The sequence below is a fragment of the Sebastes umbrosus genome, chromosome 14 (genome assembly GCF_015220745.1).
Source record: "Sebastes umbrosus isolate fSebUmb1 chromosome 14, fSebUmb1.pri, whole genome shotgun sequence".
NCBI lineage: Eukaryota > Metazoa > Chordata > Actinopteri > Perciformes > Sebastidae > Sebastes > Sebastes umbrosus.
In genome coordinates this window covers 8118076-8132978 of record NC_051282.1, presented here as the reverse complement: position 1 = coordinate 8132978, position 14903 = coordinate 8118076, and the positions used below count along the sequence as shown (strand labels likewise).

At 42.0% G+C, this 14903-nt stretch overlaps 1 protein-coding gene across 2 annotated transcripts; it reads left to right on the top strand.

The window, feature by feature from the left end:
- On the top strand, positions 1-14152 carry LOC119501754 (NLR family CARD domain-containing protein 3-like). 2 transcript variants are annotated; one of them, XM_037792335.1, is made up of 12 exons: positions 1-127; positions 602-911; positions 1038-1090; positions 1272-1505; positions 2293-4129; positions 4281-4454; positions 5176-5343; positions 7007-7180; positions 8035-8205; positions 11179-11352; positions 11481-11530; positions 12866-14152. In XM_037792335.1, exons 2-12 carry the CDS (start codon positions 634-636, stop codon positions 13384-13386), a joined length of 3834 nt encoding a protein of 1277 aa, XP_037648263.1. In that variant the 5' UTR covers positions 1-127; positions 602-633; the 3' UTR covers positions 13387-14152. The 2 variants fall into 2 exon arrangements, with proteins under 2 accessions (XP_037648263.1, XP_037648262.1); XM_037792334.1 differs by having other exon boundaries at positions 1269-1505.
- The last annotated feature ends 751 nt before the right edge of the window (positions 14153-14903 follow it).

The window sequence follows — 14903 nt, the reverse complement described above, 5'->3', positions numbered from 1 at the left end:
TAATCTAGGTCCGCCCACCAGATGTTGGGCTTGCTCTAGCTGATAAAAGTTTTCTCATGTAATGTTGTTCACAAGTACACCGGCAGACATGCAACACGGTCTCATTTCCTGCAGCAGCTAACCACAGGTAAGACAACACTTTTGAATGTATCTGTGCCTGTTTGTGAATGTGTGTGTGTGTGGGTGGGGGCGGGGGGGAATATATATTTTATTACAAATGAATAGTCCAGTCAAATATCTTACATAGTGTTTTGGTAAAATCAAAAGCATCAAGAGTTGTTTTAGAGTTGTGAAGAATAAAAATATAGACCAAACAAACATTGTTTTCACTTTAAACAGAGTTTGTTAATGTGTGCCTACAGAAAACACTTTAAAAATGTTAATTTCTAGTTAAACTAAAACTGTTACAACTCTGCTATCTACGATCATGACTCATGACTATGATCCAGTGTGTATCAAATTAATAATTTACACAAGATAGATGCAGATCAGGTGTTTTTTTACTTTCATTTTCACGATCTAAGGACAGCAATGTTTGTAGCGGAGCATGGTATGTGTCCAAAGAAAACTTGCTGACATTTAAATACTTTCCAAATGACAGATTCACTGAGCCGACACTGAAGAAACAACATCATGGGGAGCCAATGCTCTCTCAGGAGGGGTAAAATAGAGGAAGATGAGTGTGACACACCTCACAAAATAAGAAAGAAAGATGAGGTTTCCACCACAGTGAGTAGAGAAAAGTCTCCCCTCCTCCAAAGAAGACCATCTCTGCAGGAGGAGGGAGGAGCCGTGAAGGAGGAGGAGACATTAGAGAGGCAAGAAGAAGAAACTTCCTCTGAAAAACTGGAATGTGAGACGAGCAGCGCTCTGGCACATGAATACACTGTCGTTGAAGTTAACCCCTCAAAGTGAGGCTCACATTAACACTAAAACAGTATTAATATGTGTATATACAGTAAATAACAGCTACTTCTAATACTAATAGTTACATGCATTGTTAACTGTTAACTCATGTTGTTTTTGTCATTTGTAAGTGCTTGCCTCTTTGAAACACCTGATCCTGCTTCAGCCAACACAGAGGAGAAAGGTGAGTTCAAGTCAATAGTGTCAAGAGCAAATCTTGATTTTGGTGATCATAAAATGGCAATCACAAAAAATATGCACATGTTTTAGAGGCCATTTTATTCTGCTGCATGCTTGTAACAGGTACCTGTGTCAAAAATGTGATGACGTGCGCAATTGTGTGTTTGTTATCTTTTTAAAAGAAGCTGCCTGGGTGGACAAGAACAGGGCTGATCTCATTCAGACTGTAAACTCAGTGATGCCAATAGCTGATGAGATGCTCCAGCAGAAGATAATGCATCAAGAGATGTACGACAACATCGAGGCTGCCAATACCAACAAGGACAAGATGAGGAAGCTCTTCAAGACCCTAACGTCTCCAAAAGCCAAATCGGACTTCTTTAGAATCCTCCAGAAATGGCAGCCAGAGAACTGTGGAAGTACGTGAAGTCTTTTTGATAAGTTGACATCTGTTAAGGTCTTTGTCTAAAACATAATGATACTACAATGTTTATAATGGTTAGTGTTGTAATAAACCGACTTGTGCAAACTGTAGACCGCATATATAGACGCATCTCCACTTCCTCCCACTGTACAAAAGTGAAGCCAAAATATCCCAGATACGGGAGCTGCCGTCTTGAGATTTTGACGTAATTTCTCCCTCACACACACACAGACACACACACACAACTGCCCCGACATCCATTTTATCTAAACTTTTGTTATTATACTGCTTATTTGCACCAACAAAACCAAAGCAAATTCCTAGTGTATACCTCTTACAATTGGCAATAAATACGATTCTGATTCTGATTTGAAGCCAGAGTCTGTACAGTAGTGAACATACATCAGAGTGATAAGAAATATACCTAACATGACAGAAACCATCTTTGGGAAACATTTATTTCACGTGTACTTTGATTTTTTAGTTTGGCCCATGTCCCATCCGCTAACATGGAGGGAGCGGGAAATATGACCTATACAGCAGCCGGCCCCCAGGGGGCGATTGAGATGTTCTGGCCTCACTTTTGGGGAGCTGTCATGTCATCCATCTTTATATACAGTCTATGGTGCAAACATGTCAGGTCGGCCATAAAATATTGATTCCAGTCTATTTGATGGCATAGCTTGTTGATAAAACAACATTGCAATTTTAAATCAAATGCTGAACATATTGAACAAACTGCATTGCTTATGCTTTGACAACGCTGCGCTCTTTCATTGCAGCCGAAGATGTCGTCAAAGAAGTCATCAAAAACCACAAAGCATATCTGAGGGAAAAATTCAGGTACGAGTTTGAAGGCACTGAAAAAGATCATAAGGAGAAAAAATCATTGGACAAAATTTACACAGAGCTTCACATTGTACAGGGAGAGAGCGAATGTGTCAATACAGAACATGAGATCTGGGAGATTGAAGATAAGGCGAGGTGTCAAACAGCTGAGGACATTAAAATCAACTGCAATGACATCTTCATATCAGATATCAGGACCGTGATGACAAAGGGAATTGCCGGCATTGGAAAAACCATCTCCGTGAAGAAGTTCATCCTTGACTGGGCAGAAGGGAAAGCCAACCAGGACTTGGACTTCATCTTTGTGCTACCATTCAGGGAGCTAAATCTAGTCATAGATGATCCGTTTAGCCTTGAGACACTTGTGAGAGACTTCCATCCAACACTTAAGAACATATCAGTTGCAAGAATATTTGATAATCACAAAGTTTTATTCATTTTTGATGGTCTCGATGAAAGCCAGCTTCAACTGAATTTCAAAACAACCCAAATATTGAAAGATGCCACTAAGGAATCATCAGTGGACACTCTGGTGACCAACCTCATCAGGGAAGACCTTCTTCCTAATGCTCTTGTCTGGATAACCTCAAGACCAGGACACGTTCAGCGCATCCCTCGCCAGCATGTATACCAGTGGACTGAGGTCAGAGGATTTAATGATCCACAAAAAATACAGTACTTCAGGAATAGAGTTGAGGACAAGGCAGTAGCTGAACGAATTATCAACAACATCACGATGTCCAGGAGCTTATACATTATGTGTCACATACCTATCTTCTGTTGGATTGCGGCAAAGGTTCTTGCGTATTTGCTGCGGAAGATGGACAACACTGGAAGTGAAGACATAAAGATACCCACAACTCTTACTGAGATGTACACACACTTCCTTTGCATTCAAATGCAGGTAGCTACCGAAAAGTACGACAACCAGGATGAGTCAGATACAGAGGAGATCTTCAAGTCGAATGAAGGGTTCATTTTTAAATTAGGCAGAATGGCATTTGAACATTTGAATAAAAGCAACATCATATTTACTGGCAATGATCTGAAAAGCTATAGCATCAACATAACCCAAGCTGGACTTTACTGTGGGTTGTGCACAGAGATATTCAAAGAAGAGAATGTGTTCAACAAGAAGAAACTCTACTGCTTTGTGCATCTGACAGTTCAGGAGTACTTTGCTGCCCTCTTTGTGTACCACAGTTTTGCAAGTAAAAAGATAGATTCCCTAAGCCTCAAGGAGTTCCTGCTCAAAGGGTCCGTGGAAGAGCTCAAGTCTATCTTGGATGCAGATCCAGTTGATTTACCTTTGGACGAACTGATGGAAATCTCGATAGCTAATTCAACTCAGAGAAAGACAGGAGAACTGGACATGTTCCTCAGGTTCCTCATCGGCATGTCCCTACAATCAACACAAGAGCTGCTTCAAGGCTTGATTCAGCAGGAAGAGGAGCACTCTGTGGTTGTTGAGGAAATTAAGAAGAGCCTTTTAGAAATAGATTTAGGGGACTGCTCACCTGAAAGATGTCTGAACCTCGTTCACTGCCTGATCGAGCTGAAAGACAGTTCCCTACACGATACTGTGCGGAAGTATCTGAGACCGGATCACGATCCAGAAACACAGCTCTCCCCTGTTCAGTGCTCAGCTCTGGCTGACTCAATTCTGATGTCAAATACGCCTCTGGATGAATTCAACCTGAAGAAATACAGACCATCAGCAAAAGGTATTTTTCGACTTGTCCCAGCTGTGAGGAACTGCAGAAAAGCAAGGTGGGTTGGTTACTTAAATAGTGGTATTTCTGCATTGCATGCAATCACTTTGTCAGTTTTTTAATATAGCGCACACAAGTACACGTTTATAATTTCCCTGCAAACTGTATCTGATCTTGCATGATTGTCTTTTTTAATTTCTTCTTCGCAGAATCTCAGGTGTGGATCTTGATGTTTGGCTTTGCGAAACAATCTCCTCAGCTCTTCGAATGCCAAACTCCGTGCTAACAGAACTGCACCTGACAAATAATTACTTTTTTCAGAAAGGTATAGGGATCTTGATTGATGGACTGCAAAACTCTCAGTGTAAACTAGAAGCTCTGAGGTTAGTAAAACTATTACTTTTAATTGTATTGTGTTGCTATTAGGGCTGTCAAAGTTAACGCATAATAACACATTAACGCAAAATCGTTTTAACGCCACTAATTTCATTAATGCATTAACGCAATCAAACTTTTGGAGGTTGTCGCAGGCTCAGTTTTATAGCAAGAGTGGAAAATGATAAAACCTAAGGAAACCATTGGTACCAACCAAATTAGCGCAAAATTTTGGCAAGGAAAAACGGTCATGGCTATTTTCAAAGGGTTCCCTTGACCTCTGACCTCTAGATATGTGAATGAAAATGGGTTCTATGGGTACCCATGAGTCTCCTCTGTGCAGACATGTCCACTTTATGATAATCACATGCAGTTTGGGGCAAGTCATAGTCAAGTCAGCACACTGACAGCTGTTGTTGCCTGTTGGACTTGAGTTTGCCATGTTATTATTTGAGCATATTTTTTAATGCTAATTGCAGTACCTGTGAGGGTTTCTGGACAATATAGGCCATTTTGCCGTAGTTGAAGTTCTATATTTCCAGTTGGCTCTCATCCTAGAGGATTAATACACCAAAAATTGCATAATGTGCACTCAGCCAGCCAAGCCAGGATGAGCCCCAACAAACAGGGACATTTACGAACCACTGCATCCTCTTTCAGTCAGTGTTGCCAACTGCTGTTGCTGTTATACATGCACTCATGTAACGCTTTTATCCTCTGTGTTTGTAGTCTCTCAGGTCGCGGTCTGGTACAACCAGACTGTGAAAAGATGGCATCAGCTATCAAATCAGTTCTCTCAAATCTAAGGGAACTGGATCTGAGTGGCAACCCGCTGGGAGGTTCATTATACTCTCTGCTTTCTGTTGGGCTAGGTAGCCCCAAACTGGAGAAGCTCAGGTCAGTCTCAGACTTGTTGTTCCCCAAAACACTGAAGTATGAATAAAAGTCAATTTTCTTGGCTATGTCATATGGCAGAAATTATGTATTTGTTCTATCAGTTGTGGATGAAGTACCTGAAAGCTTTTTACTTTTGAGTAAAAGTAGAAATCTAACCAGTAAGTTACCTTAGTGAAAGTTAGAGTAGCCTATTATAATATTACTTGAGTAAGTCTTGTAGTGTCTGATATTTACTGTACTTACGTATCAAAACTAATTTTCTGATATTAAATGTATTTAAGTATTAAAAGTAAAAGTAAAAGTAAATGCTGTTTAAAAAAAGCAAGGATTTTGAGATGTATAGGTTTATTCCTCTTAACATATACACCACCTTAAAAATGGTGGCAACATTACACCATAGGTGTATAAACAGAACTGGATACAGCGTTGCAGGCGAGGTCACGTTCATTCCTATGAAAGTTGCTCAGTGGTGCATGAAGACTAAATGGCTCAACTTCTGTCTGGAAAAGTTCCGGCGATCTTCCGCATCCATTGGGACACATGGAACACGGGCAGTAGCGTCCGCTCGGTCACATGACTCGGTCACGGGGTCCCAACGTCACGCCGTCGTCACGGCTTGCGCTGTCGTTACGGTCTGGGTCTCATTCACATGAAAAAAAAATAACTTTGGATTCGGCTATTAGTGCATTTTCCAACTTTTAGGACCTAATGAATTGAATAAGGGGTATTAGAGTGTTCCTACTGGGAAGTTGATTTACCTTAAAAGAAATTATCCGCTGAGTTACAGACGTCTCTTTCCCAATGTAAGTCTATCGGAAAAAGTATTTTTGGGCCCAATGGCATCACGTGACAGACACGAAAGTTGCAGTACCTCCGTTTGGCCACTACGGAAGTTGGGATCAACGACCGGCACTCTTCTTGGGGGCTTGCATTACACATGAAGAAAAACGACTTAAAGGATTTAAAGAACAAAATCCAGTTCTTCCTTCCCTCGTAGTTGCAAGTAGCATGTAGCATGATCTGACATGCAGCCTGCCTGGACTTGAGCATAAATCTAAATTTAACTACGACTTTGAGAGCACTTTGTTTGCACTTGCCCGTCACATGAACGATGTAACTCGCAAGCTAAGATCACTGATTCACCAAACCTGTTTGCTTGCAATAGTAACGAGTAACGAAGATGCTTAGGGGAAATGTATCAGAGTAGAAGTATACATTTTATAAAGGAAACGTAGTGGAGTAAAAGTGAAAGTTGACAGAAATATCAAAACACAGGTAAAAACAGATATTCCAAAAAAACACTTAAGTACTGTAAAGAAGTATTATTACTTCGATATATTACACCACTGTGTTCTATGAAGACACCATCGAAATCGTAGGAATAGTCGTGCTGCTAAAACATCTTTAAATGAATACTTCTTGATAGATGTATCATTGTTATGACAGCTCAATTACTATAAGCAATGTTTACCACATTAACACTGAATCAAATTACTGTGTAATGTAAAATTGTTTGCTAAACACCCCACTGTGTACTTTCATACAGCCTCTAGCTGCTGTCAGCTTGTTTTGTATCACAAGTCAGTTTGGTAGAGCTGGACAGTATGACCTATTTATATATGTCTAAATTTAACGTTGTTTTTTTTCATCTCTGTACCAAAAGACTGAACAGAAATCCTGGTCTTGCAAAAATCTGCAAGGAGTTGGTGACGGCATTCACATCCAACCCATGTTACCTGCGAGAGCTGGAACTGAGTTACACCAGTTTGAAAGACTCAGAAATGGAGTTCCTCTCTACTGGGCTGATGAGCACAAACTGTACCCTGGAGGTGTTGAGGTAAAAGACTGCATTATATCGCACTGCAACAAGTTGTAAAAAGTCTCAATTACAGCTGCAATATCATTCAAAATAGAAGAAAGAAGGAACCAAAATCCAATACATGTGAAGAAGTATGTAGGCAAAATTATGTCTGAAAAGGTGAAAGAACAAACATCAATTCATATCATTAAAGGAACAATGTGTAACAATTCGGGGGATATATTAGCAGAAATGGAATATAATATTCATATCTATGTTTTCTTGAGTGTATAACCATCTGAAACTAAGAATCGTAGTGTTTTCGTTAGCTTAAAATGAGCTCTTCATATCTACACAGGGAGCGGGTCATCTTCACAGAGTCCACCATGTTGCTCCGCCATGTTTCTACAGTATCCTAGAACAGAAAAACCAAACTCTGGCTCTAGAGAGAGTCACATTTTTACATTACCTGAAAGCCACCATGGTTCTCCGACACGCTTGTGAAACTGCGCTAACGTGAGCCGCAGAGTGCAAAACCGCGGTACCACCAGCCACCGTCTGACTTCCGTTGCTCTTAAAGTAGTGTTATTATGGTAAGGATGGCCTCTGAGCGTGGCGAAAGGCGTTACCATGGTTTTGCACTCGGCGGCTCACATTACCACCGTCTTGGAAAGGGAGGAGTGAGCGTAGCGGTACTCAGTTGGTTGCAATCTACAGCCACACCACTAGATGCAGCCAAATCCTACACACTGTTCCTTTAAGCCAGAAAAACTAAATTGTGATCATACACAGATAATTAATAAAACATCATGCTAAGTAAAGTTTTTCATGTGTACATGTTGTTCAAATATTCTGTTAAGCAATTCAATTATATTGCTACCTTTGTCTTTCAGTGTCAGTCACAACAGACTCACTGAGAAAGGTTGTGAGACGTTGGCCTCAGTACTCAGCTCCAAATCTTCCCGCCTGACAGAGCTGGACCTGAGCTACAATGACCTGCAGGACTCAGGAGTGATGGCGCTCTCTACTGCACTGATGAACCCACGCTGTTTGAAAACACTAAAGTCAGTGTAACGAATAGCTCTTATTCACTTTGTCTTTGCGAATTTGCTAATCCGGATTCAGCCTTTTGTAATTCACCAACACAACAAACGCACTGTTTCAGAGAGGTGTTGATTCAACTTCATGGGTATTTTGGAGGTTGTACTGCTGTTGAATTGTATTGCATCATACTTAGAACAAATATTTTGTCCACCTTATACCAGTGATATATCAGTGAGGATGGTGTAAATACATGAAGTGTGTGTGTCAAATTTAACTCTAAAAATATTTTTTTCCATGTTAAAGCTGCAGTGGGTAGAAATGGAGAAAATAGAATTTAAAAAAGTAATTTTTATAAAACAGTCACCCTATAATAATAATAATAATAATAATAATAACTTGGATTTATATAGCGCCTTTCAAGAAACCCAAGGACGCTTTAACATAGGCATAAATAAACACAACAAAAGGAACATAACAGTAGCTAGAGGCCATAGGCCTTGGTGGAGAGGTGGGTTTTTAGAAGTCTTTTGAAACTGTCCAGAGATGGTGCGTTGCTGAGCTCTATGGGGAGAGAGTTCCAGAGGGTGGGGGCTGTCACACTGAAAGCTCTGTCCCCAAAAGTTCGCATTTTTGTGTGAGGGATGGAGAGCTGACCCGTGCCTGAGGATCTGAGGTTCCGGGGCTGTGTGTATGGGTGGAGGAGGTCAGATAAGTACTGAGAAGCCAGAGCGTTGAGGGATTTGTAGGTGAGGAGGAGGATTTTGTAGGTGATGCGGGACTTGACCGGGAGCCAGTGGAGGTGGATGAGGATGGGGGTGATGTGCTGCCAGGGCTTGGTGCGGGTGAGAACCCTGGCAGCAGAGTTTTGCACATACTGGAGCCTGACCAGGGCTTTGCTGGGAACCCTGGACAGTACTCCATTGCAGTAGTCCAAACGGGAGGTGACGAAAGCGTGGATGAGGGTTTCCGCCACAGAGTCAGAGAGTGATTGCCGGAGACGGGAGATGTTTTTTAGGTGGAAGAAAGCGGATTTGGTGATGGACCTGATGTGAGACTGGAATGAGAGTGTTGGGTCCAGGATGACACCCAGGTTGCGGACTCCCCGAGGATGGGGAGAAAGAACAGCCATCAACGTCCAGATGTAGATCTCCAACCTTCCGGAGCAGGGCCTTGGGAGCCACAACCATGAGCTCGGTTTTGTTGCTGTTGAGTGTAAGGAAGTTAGATGACATCCAGATTTTTATTGCATTCAGGCAGTTTACAAGTGACTGTGGGGGTAGCTAGGTGGATGGTTTGGTGCTAAGATATAGTTGTGTGTCGTCAGCATATGAGTGAAAGCTGAGACCGTGGTGGCGGATGATCTGACCAAGGGGGAGCATGTAGATGGTGAAGAGGAGGGGTCCCAGCACAGAGCCTTGAGGTACACCATGGTTTACTGGGGCCGGGGTGGAACTGGAGTCTCTGATGGTGACAAACTGTTTTCTGTTTGTGAGGTAGGACTGAAACCAGGAGAGAGCTGAATCGGTGAGGCCAAGGTAGTCGGATAGGCGGGTGAGGAGGATGGTGTGAGAGACTGTGTCGAAGGCGGCTGAGAGGTCCAAGAGGATGAGGATGCTGATGTGGCCGGAATCTGCAGCGATGAGGAGGTCATTCGTGATTTTGATGAGGGTGGTCTCTGTGCTGTGGTGTGGTCTGAAGCCAGATTGAAAGGTTTCATAGAGCTCATGGTTGGACATATGTTGATGGAGTTGGGCGGCCACTGCACTTTCCAGAATTTTGCTCAGGAAAGGAAGGTTGGAGATCGGTCGGTAGTTGTTGCAGTCATCCCGGTCCAGACCTGGCTTTTTGAGGATAGGAGTGACTGAGGCCATCTTGAGGCTATCGGGTACCAAACCAGATGCCAAGGAGGAGTTGATGATGTTCACCATGATGGGGCACAGGGCAGGTAGGCAAGCCTTGACCAAGGCTGTGGGCATGGGGTCCAGAGAACAGGTGGAGGCTTTGGCCTTAGTGATCAACTTGGCGACCTGAGGAGCACATACAAGGGAGAAGGAGGAGAGGGAGCACTGAGGCAGGCGAACATCCAAGGGAGCCACGCCGAGTAGCTGAGATGTGTGACAGTGTGTGACTGTGTGTGACTATCCTGACAGTAGTGCATGAGACAGGTAATCTGAAAAGAAAAAAGTCATGTGCCTCTGTGTCCTCCGGTGCTCTTAATGTCATCTGCAAGATTTCACAGACCGGAGTAAAACAACCAATCAGAGCAGATCTGGAGCCTTGCTGTCTCTGAGCAGCTGTCAATCACTTGCAAACTCTGATCAAACGGTCAAACTAGGCAGCGCTGATCAAATATGAATCATTATTATTTTACTGTAATGCCTATTTCTCACCTCAGATATTTTCAGAAACATCTTGTAGTGAACTGTTTAGTTGTAAAATGCGAAAGTTTGTGACCCGGCAGCCATGTTGAGATTAGAAAATACCAAGCACCGCCCACCAGACGGAGCACAGCCAATAGGAACGCTCAATGGGAACACTCAATGGGAACGCTCAATGGGAACGCTCAATGGGAACACTCAATGGGAACGCTCTCTCTCTGAAATGACCTGTGATTGGCCAAAGTCTCCTGTCACGGGCTAGATTTTTTAAAGCCTGAAAACAGAGCTATGAGGAGGTGCAGAAGTCTAGTTTTCTCTCAGAACACTTGAATTACAATATGCTGAAAGGTTATTATGGATATTTTTCCCAATGATGCCAAAAACATTCTGTCTACTGCAGGTTTAAGTGTGTAAGTGCTTTGCTTTTTCTTCTTTTGCTCTGCCTCCTGCCCTGAAAGTGTCAACTTGTGTGATGTGTGGCGCTACATGTCAACAAGTCCAAAGGGAGAGCCTGATAAATGACTAATCAGGTTCATGTCATGTTAACAAGTGAAAATCGCTGCCGATAAGGGCATGTACCACACGCCTAAAATGTCACTTGTCTGATTTCTGTAGGCTGTCATTCTGTAAAGTGACAGAAGATGGATGTGTCGCCCTGGCCTCTGCCCTGAGGTCTGACCACTGCGGCCTCAGGGAGCTGGACCTGAGCTTTAATCACCTGGCGGATCACGGAGTCGAGCTGCTGACTGAAATACAGAGGGATTCACGCTGCAGTCTGGAGAAACTCAAGTATGCTCAAACAGGCTGTCTACTCACTTCTATCATTATTCCAAGATTCATTTGCAAGATTCACTTCATTTGTTTGATTTGACAGTATTTTTGATGTTGTCAACTGCTGTCCCTCTATTTCCCATCAGTGTGGACCACAATGAAGAATGCTGGTTTGACCTGAAGCTACTGAGACAGTGTAAGAATGCATTTATTTTTAATGAAATGCTAAAGCTGTGGTGTTGTAACACACATGCATGTTGCAGTAAGGCTGTTTTTAAAAGTCTTAAAATATCCTTCAAATGTGGATAAAAGGATATCATGTTAAGTGGAGGGCACTTATCTACATGGGCAGCCCGGTCGCACAAAAAGACGTGAATGACACGATAATGCCAAGGAAAAAGCGCTGTTTTGTTTTGTTACGTTAGTGACGTATTTTTTTGTGATTTGTTTTCTGTACTTACGTTACGTTGCTTCCATACGTATTGTAGTTCGTTTACGTACTTATCTTAAGGCTAACCATGATGTTTCCCTAAACCTAACTAAGTGGTTTGATTGCCTAAACCTAAAGGCCCTGACACAACAAGCCGATGGTCGGCCATTGGACAGTTTGGGGCCGTCGGTGAACATCTAGTTTTTGCGGTTTGTCCCGCACTTTCGGCTCCAGTTTGCATGTGTCGGAGGCTTTTTGCCCTAATCAGCATGTTGAATCGGCAGTGGAGCTCATCGGTAATTGGCTCTCTGATTGGCTGTTCAGCTTCAGCGAATCAGTGTACTAGTAAAGAAACGGAAGTGAGGAAAGCAAGCCAACGAGTAAAGTCAGGAGGGCACACACAGAGGGCTCTTGTCATTTTTCATCTTCATCTCATCTGATCATTTCAATACACAAATATTTTCACAACAACACGGCCATCTGGAATAAAGCTAAGTGGTGAGTGAGAGTGGTGTGAAAATGGTCGGCAAAAGCCGCTGTCTTTCATGTACGTATCATAACAACGGCTTGTATATCCGCCGACCTAGGTCTTACGTTTTCCCTTTTTGAATGACGAATACTGACTACTGTGACCTGCTGGTGTGGTGAGTTATTTCCTCACATGTAGGTGCAGGACGTCTGAAGTCTTTACGGTGTGTTCAAATGCAACTTGTCAACCAAGACAAAGCCGCTAGTTCTTGGATGTCGGCTTGGTGTGTCTTGGCCTTAAGTGAGTGGTTTTGTTGCTCCCTGCTGGTACTCTAGCTTCATACACGCGAGCAATATTCACGCCTCGGCGAGGCAAAATGTGACACTGACACGCTATCCTCTGGTGGACAGGCTTTGGCATGATATATGGTTGACCTGGGACTGTGATTCCGGTATCATTGTGCTATATACTGTTTATAGATTTAGAGTTTTGACTAGGCAAAATGACGTTGCAGATATCTCTAATGAATATCCTGTCTAGCTATTACATATTAAAACGGCCTGCCATGCTCACAAAGCAATAGAACTAAGAAATAGAACACTAATAAATTGTTTCTTCTGTCTTGATTGCAGATGCTTGTGATCTGACACTGGACCCTAACACAGCAGGTGTGACTGTGATTTTGACAGAAGAGAACAAAAAGGGAACATATGTTCATGAGAAGCAGCCGTATCCTGATGATCCAGACTCCAGATTCGACAACTGTCAAGTACTGTGTGAAGAGGGTCTGACTGGTCGCCATTACTGGGAGGTTGAGTGTGATTCAGCTGATGTTGGAGTGGCATACAAAAGTATAGCCAGGGTACACGACTATTCAAGGGAATTCTCTTTGGGAAAAAATGAAAAGTCTTGGTGCTGGTTTTCTGATGGGGACTTTTGTCATAACAATTCCCATCTGGAGTTTATGGGCCCCAATACACGTCGAAGTACGATAGGAGTGTATCTGGACTGGCCTGCTGGTATTTTGTCCTTTTTTGAGGTCTTTCCTGACACACTGACCCACTTGCACACTGTCCGTACAACTTTCACTGAACCACTCCATCCTGGTTTCCAATTTCAAGATGGATCCATTTACCTGTGTAAAATAAAGTAACCAAAAAGTCCATACAACACAAACCCATTATAGGATCTGAAACGGTCTTAAAAAGCATAAACTGTGACTTTGTCAATACCGTACTGATTTAGTCAAATAAAGATCCAAGTCTTGTGACCTGTTTAAAGGTTGAATACATTTTCTATGTCAAAGTATTGATGAAGTAATATGGGTCGAAATTTGGGCGGGTTTGAGCACACAGCATACTCAACCCACCCATATTTTGCGTACGTGTTTGTGTATTTTTTGAAAAACATCTGTACAGAAGATAAAGAATGATAATAATAAGTATGGCAAATAAAAATGTGGTTATCCTTGTGCTTTACACAGCATGGCCCACTAAAAATATAGGAAATCTAGAGAAAAAAACACATTTAACAACTGAAACAAGGGCCAGAAAGCACATCAAGCAGAGTACATTTCAGACTGGTACAATAAGGATTTGTCTATAATTCTTCCCACATTTTATGACTCAACTTCTCAAATTCTGGATTGTCAGTTAACAATTGAAAGTTCATCTGTAAATTTCCCGCTTGATTGTGAGAAACAAAAATAGCACAGTGGCACATTCAGGCCATATGTGGAATCAATTTTGATCTCCTCATATCCAAAGCTGCCATTATAGATATAATTTTACAGTTTATAATGCACCATTTTTAAAAAGAAATGTACATATCATCTGTCACTGTCAATATAAATCCTACACACTGTACACACAGTATATAGACACCTGTACATACCATACATAATCATCCAGTCCATGTATATCCATTTGGTATTTATTTATTTAAGCTATTTGTATTTTTTACAGCTTAAAGAACTCTTGACTTGTATATAGATATTTGATTTTTTATTTTACTGTTGGTCATTGTTTCTTTTGTTTTATTATATATATTTATGTAATATTTATACATACACCTATTTTTTCCACATACTTGTGTACATAACAGTTCTGTCTATTCTTTACCTTTTTGTCCAACTTTGTTGCCCTTGTCCCTCGCTGTAATTTCTATTTCTGTGTAAGTACAACAGGAGAGATGAAAAGTCAAATTTCTTGTAAGTGCACATGTACTTGGCAAACAAAGCCGATTCTGATACAATCAAATCTTTTTGATTGAACCTCTGGTTGAAATGTTAAGTGAAACGCAGAGAGAGAAACTCTTCTTACTGCCTCTTGATTATCCGTCCTCTTTTTTCTGTTTGCCTGTCGGTACATGCACAATAAAAACACTATTGAAGCATTTTTTCTTTGCATGTGTGTGCGTGTAGCAGAGTAGGAGCCTTGTTAGCGTACCTCACTCCGAGGTGCACAGACACACGCACATCTCTACACTCAGAGATGAACGTGCACACACACATTCTCTAGCCCCTTACCCTAACCTTAACCATCACAACTAAATGCATGACACCAACCCCTACCCTAATTCTAACCTGGACCTTAAAGTTTGAACCCTCAAACAGGCCTTTGAAGGTCTGTCCGAAGGTGAGGACTGGCCAAAATGTCCTCACTTTCCAAA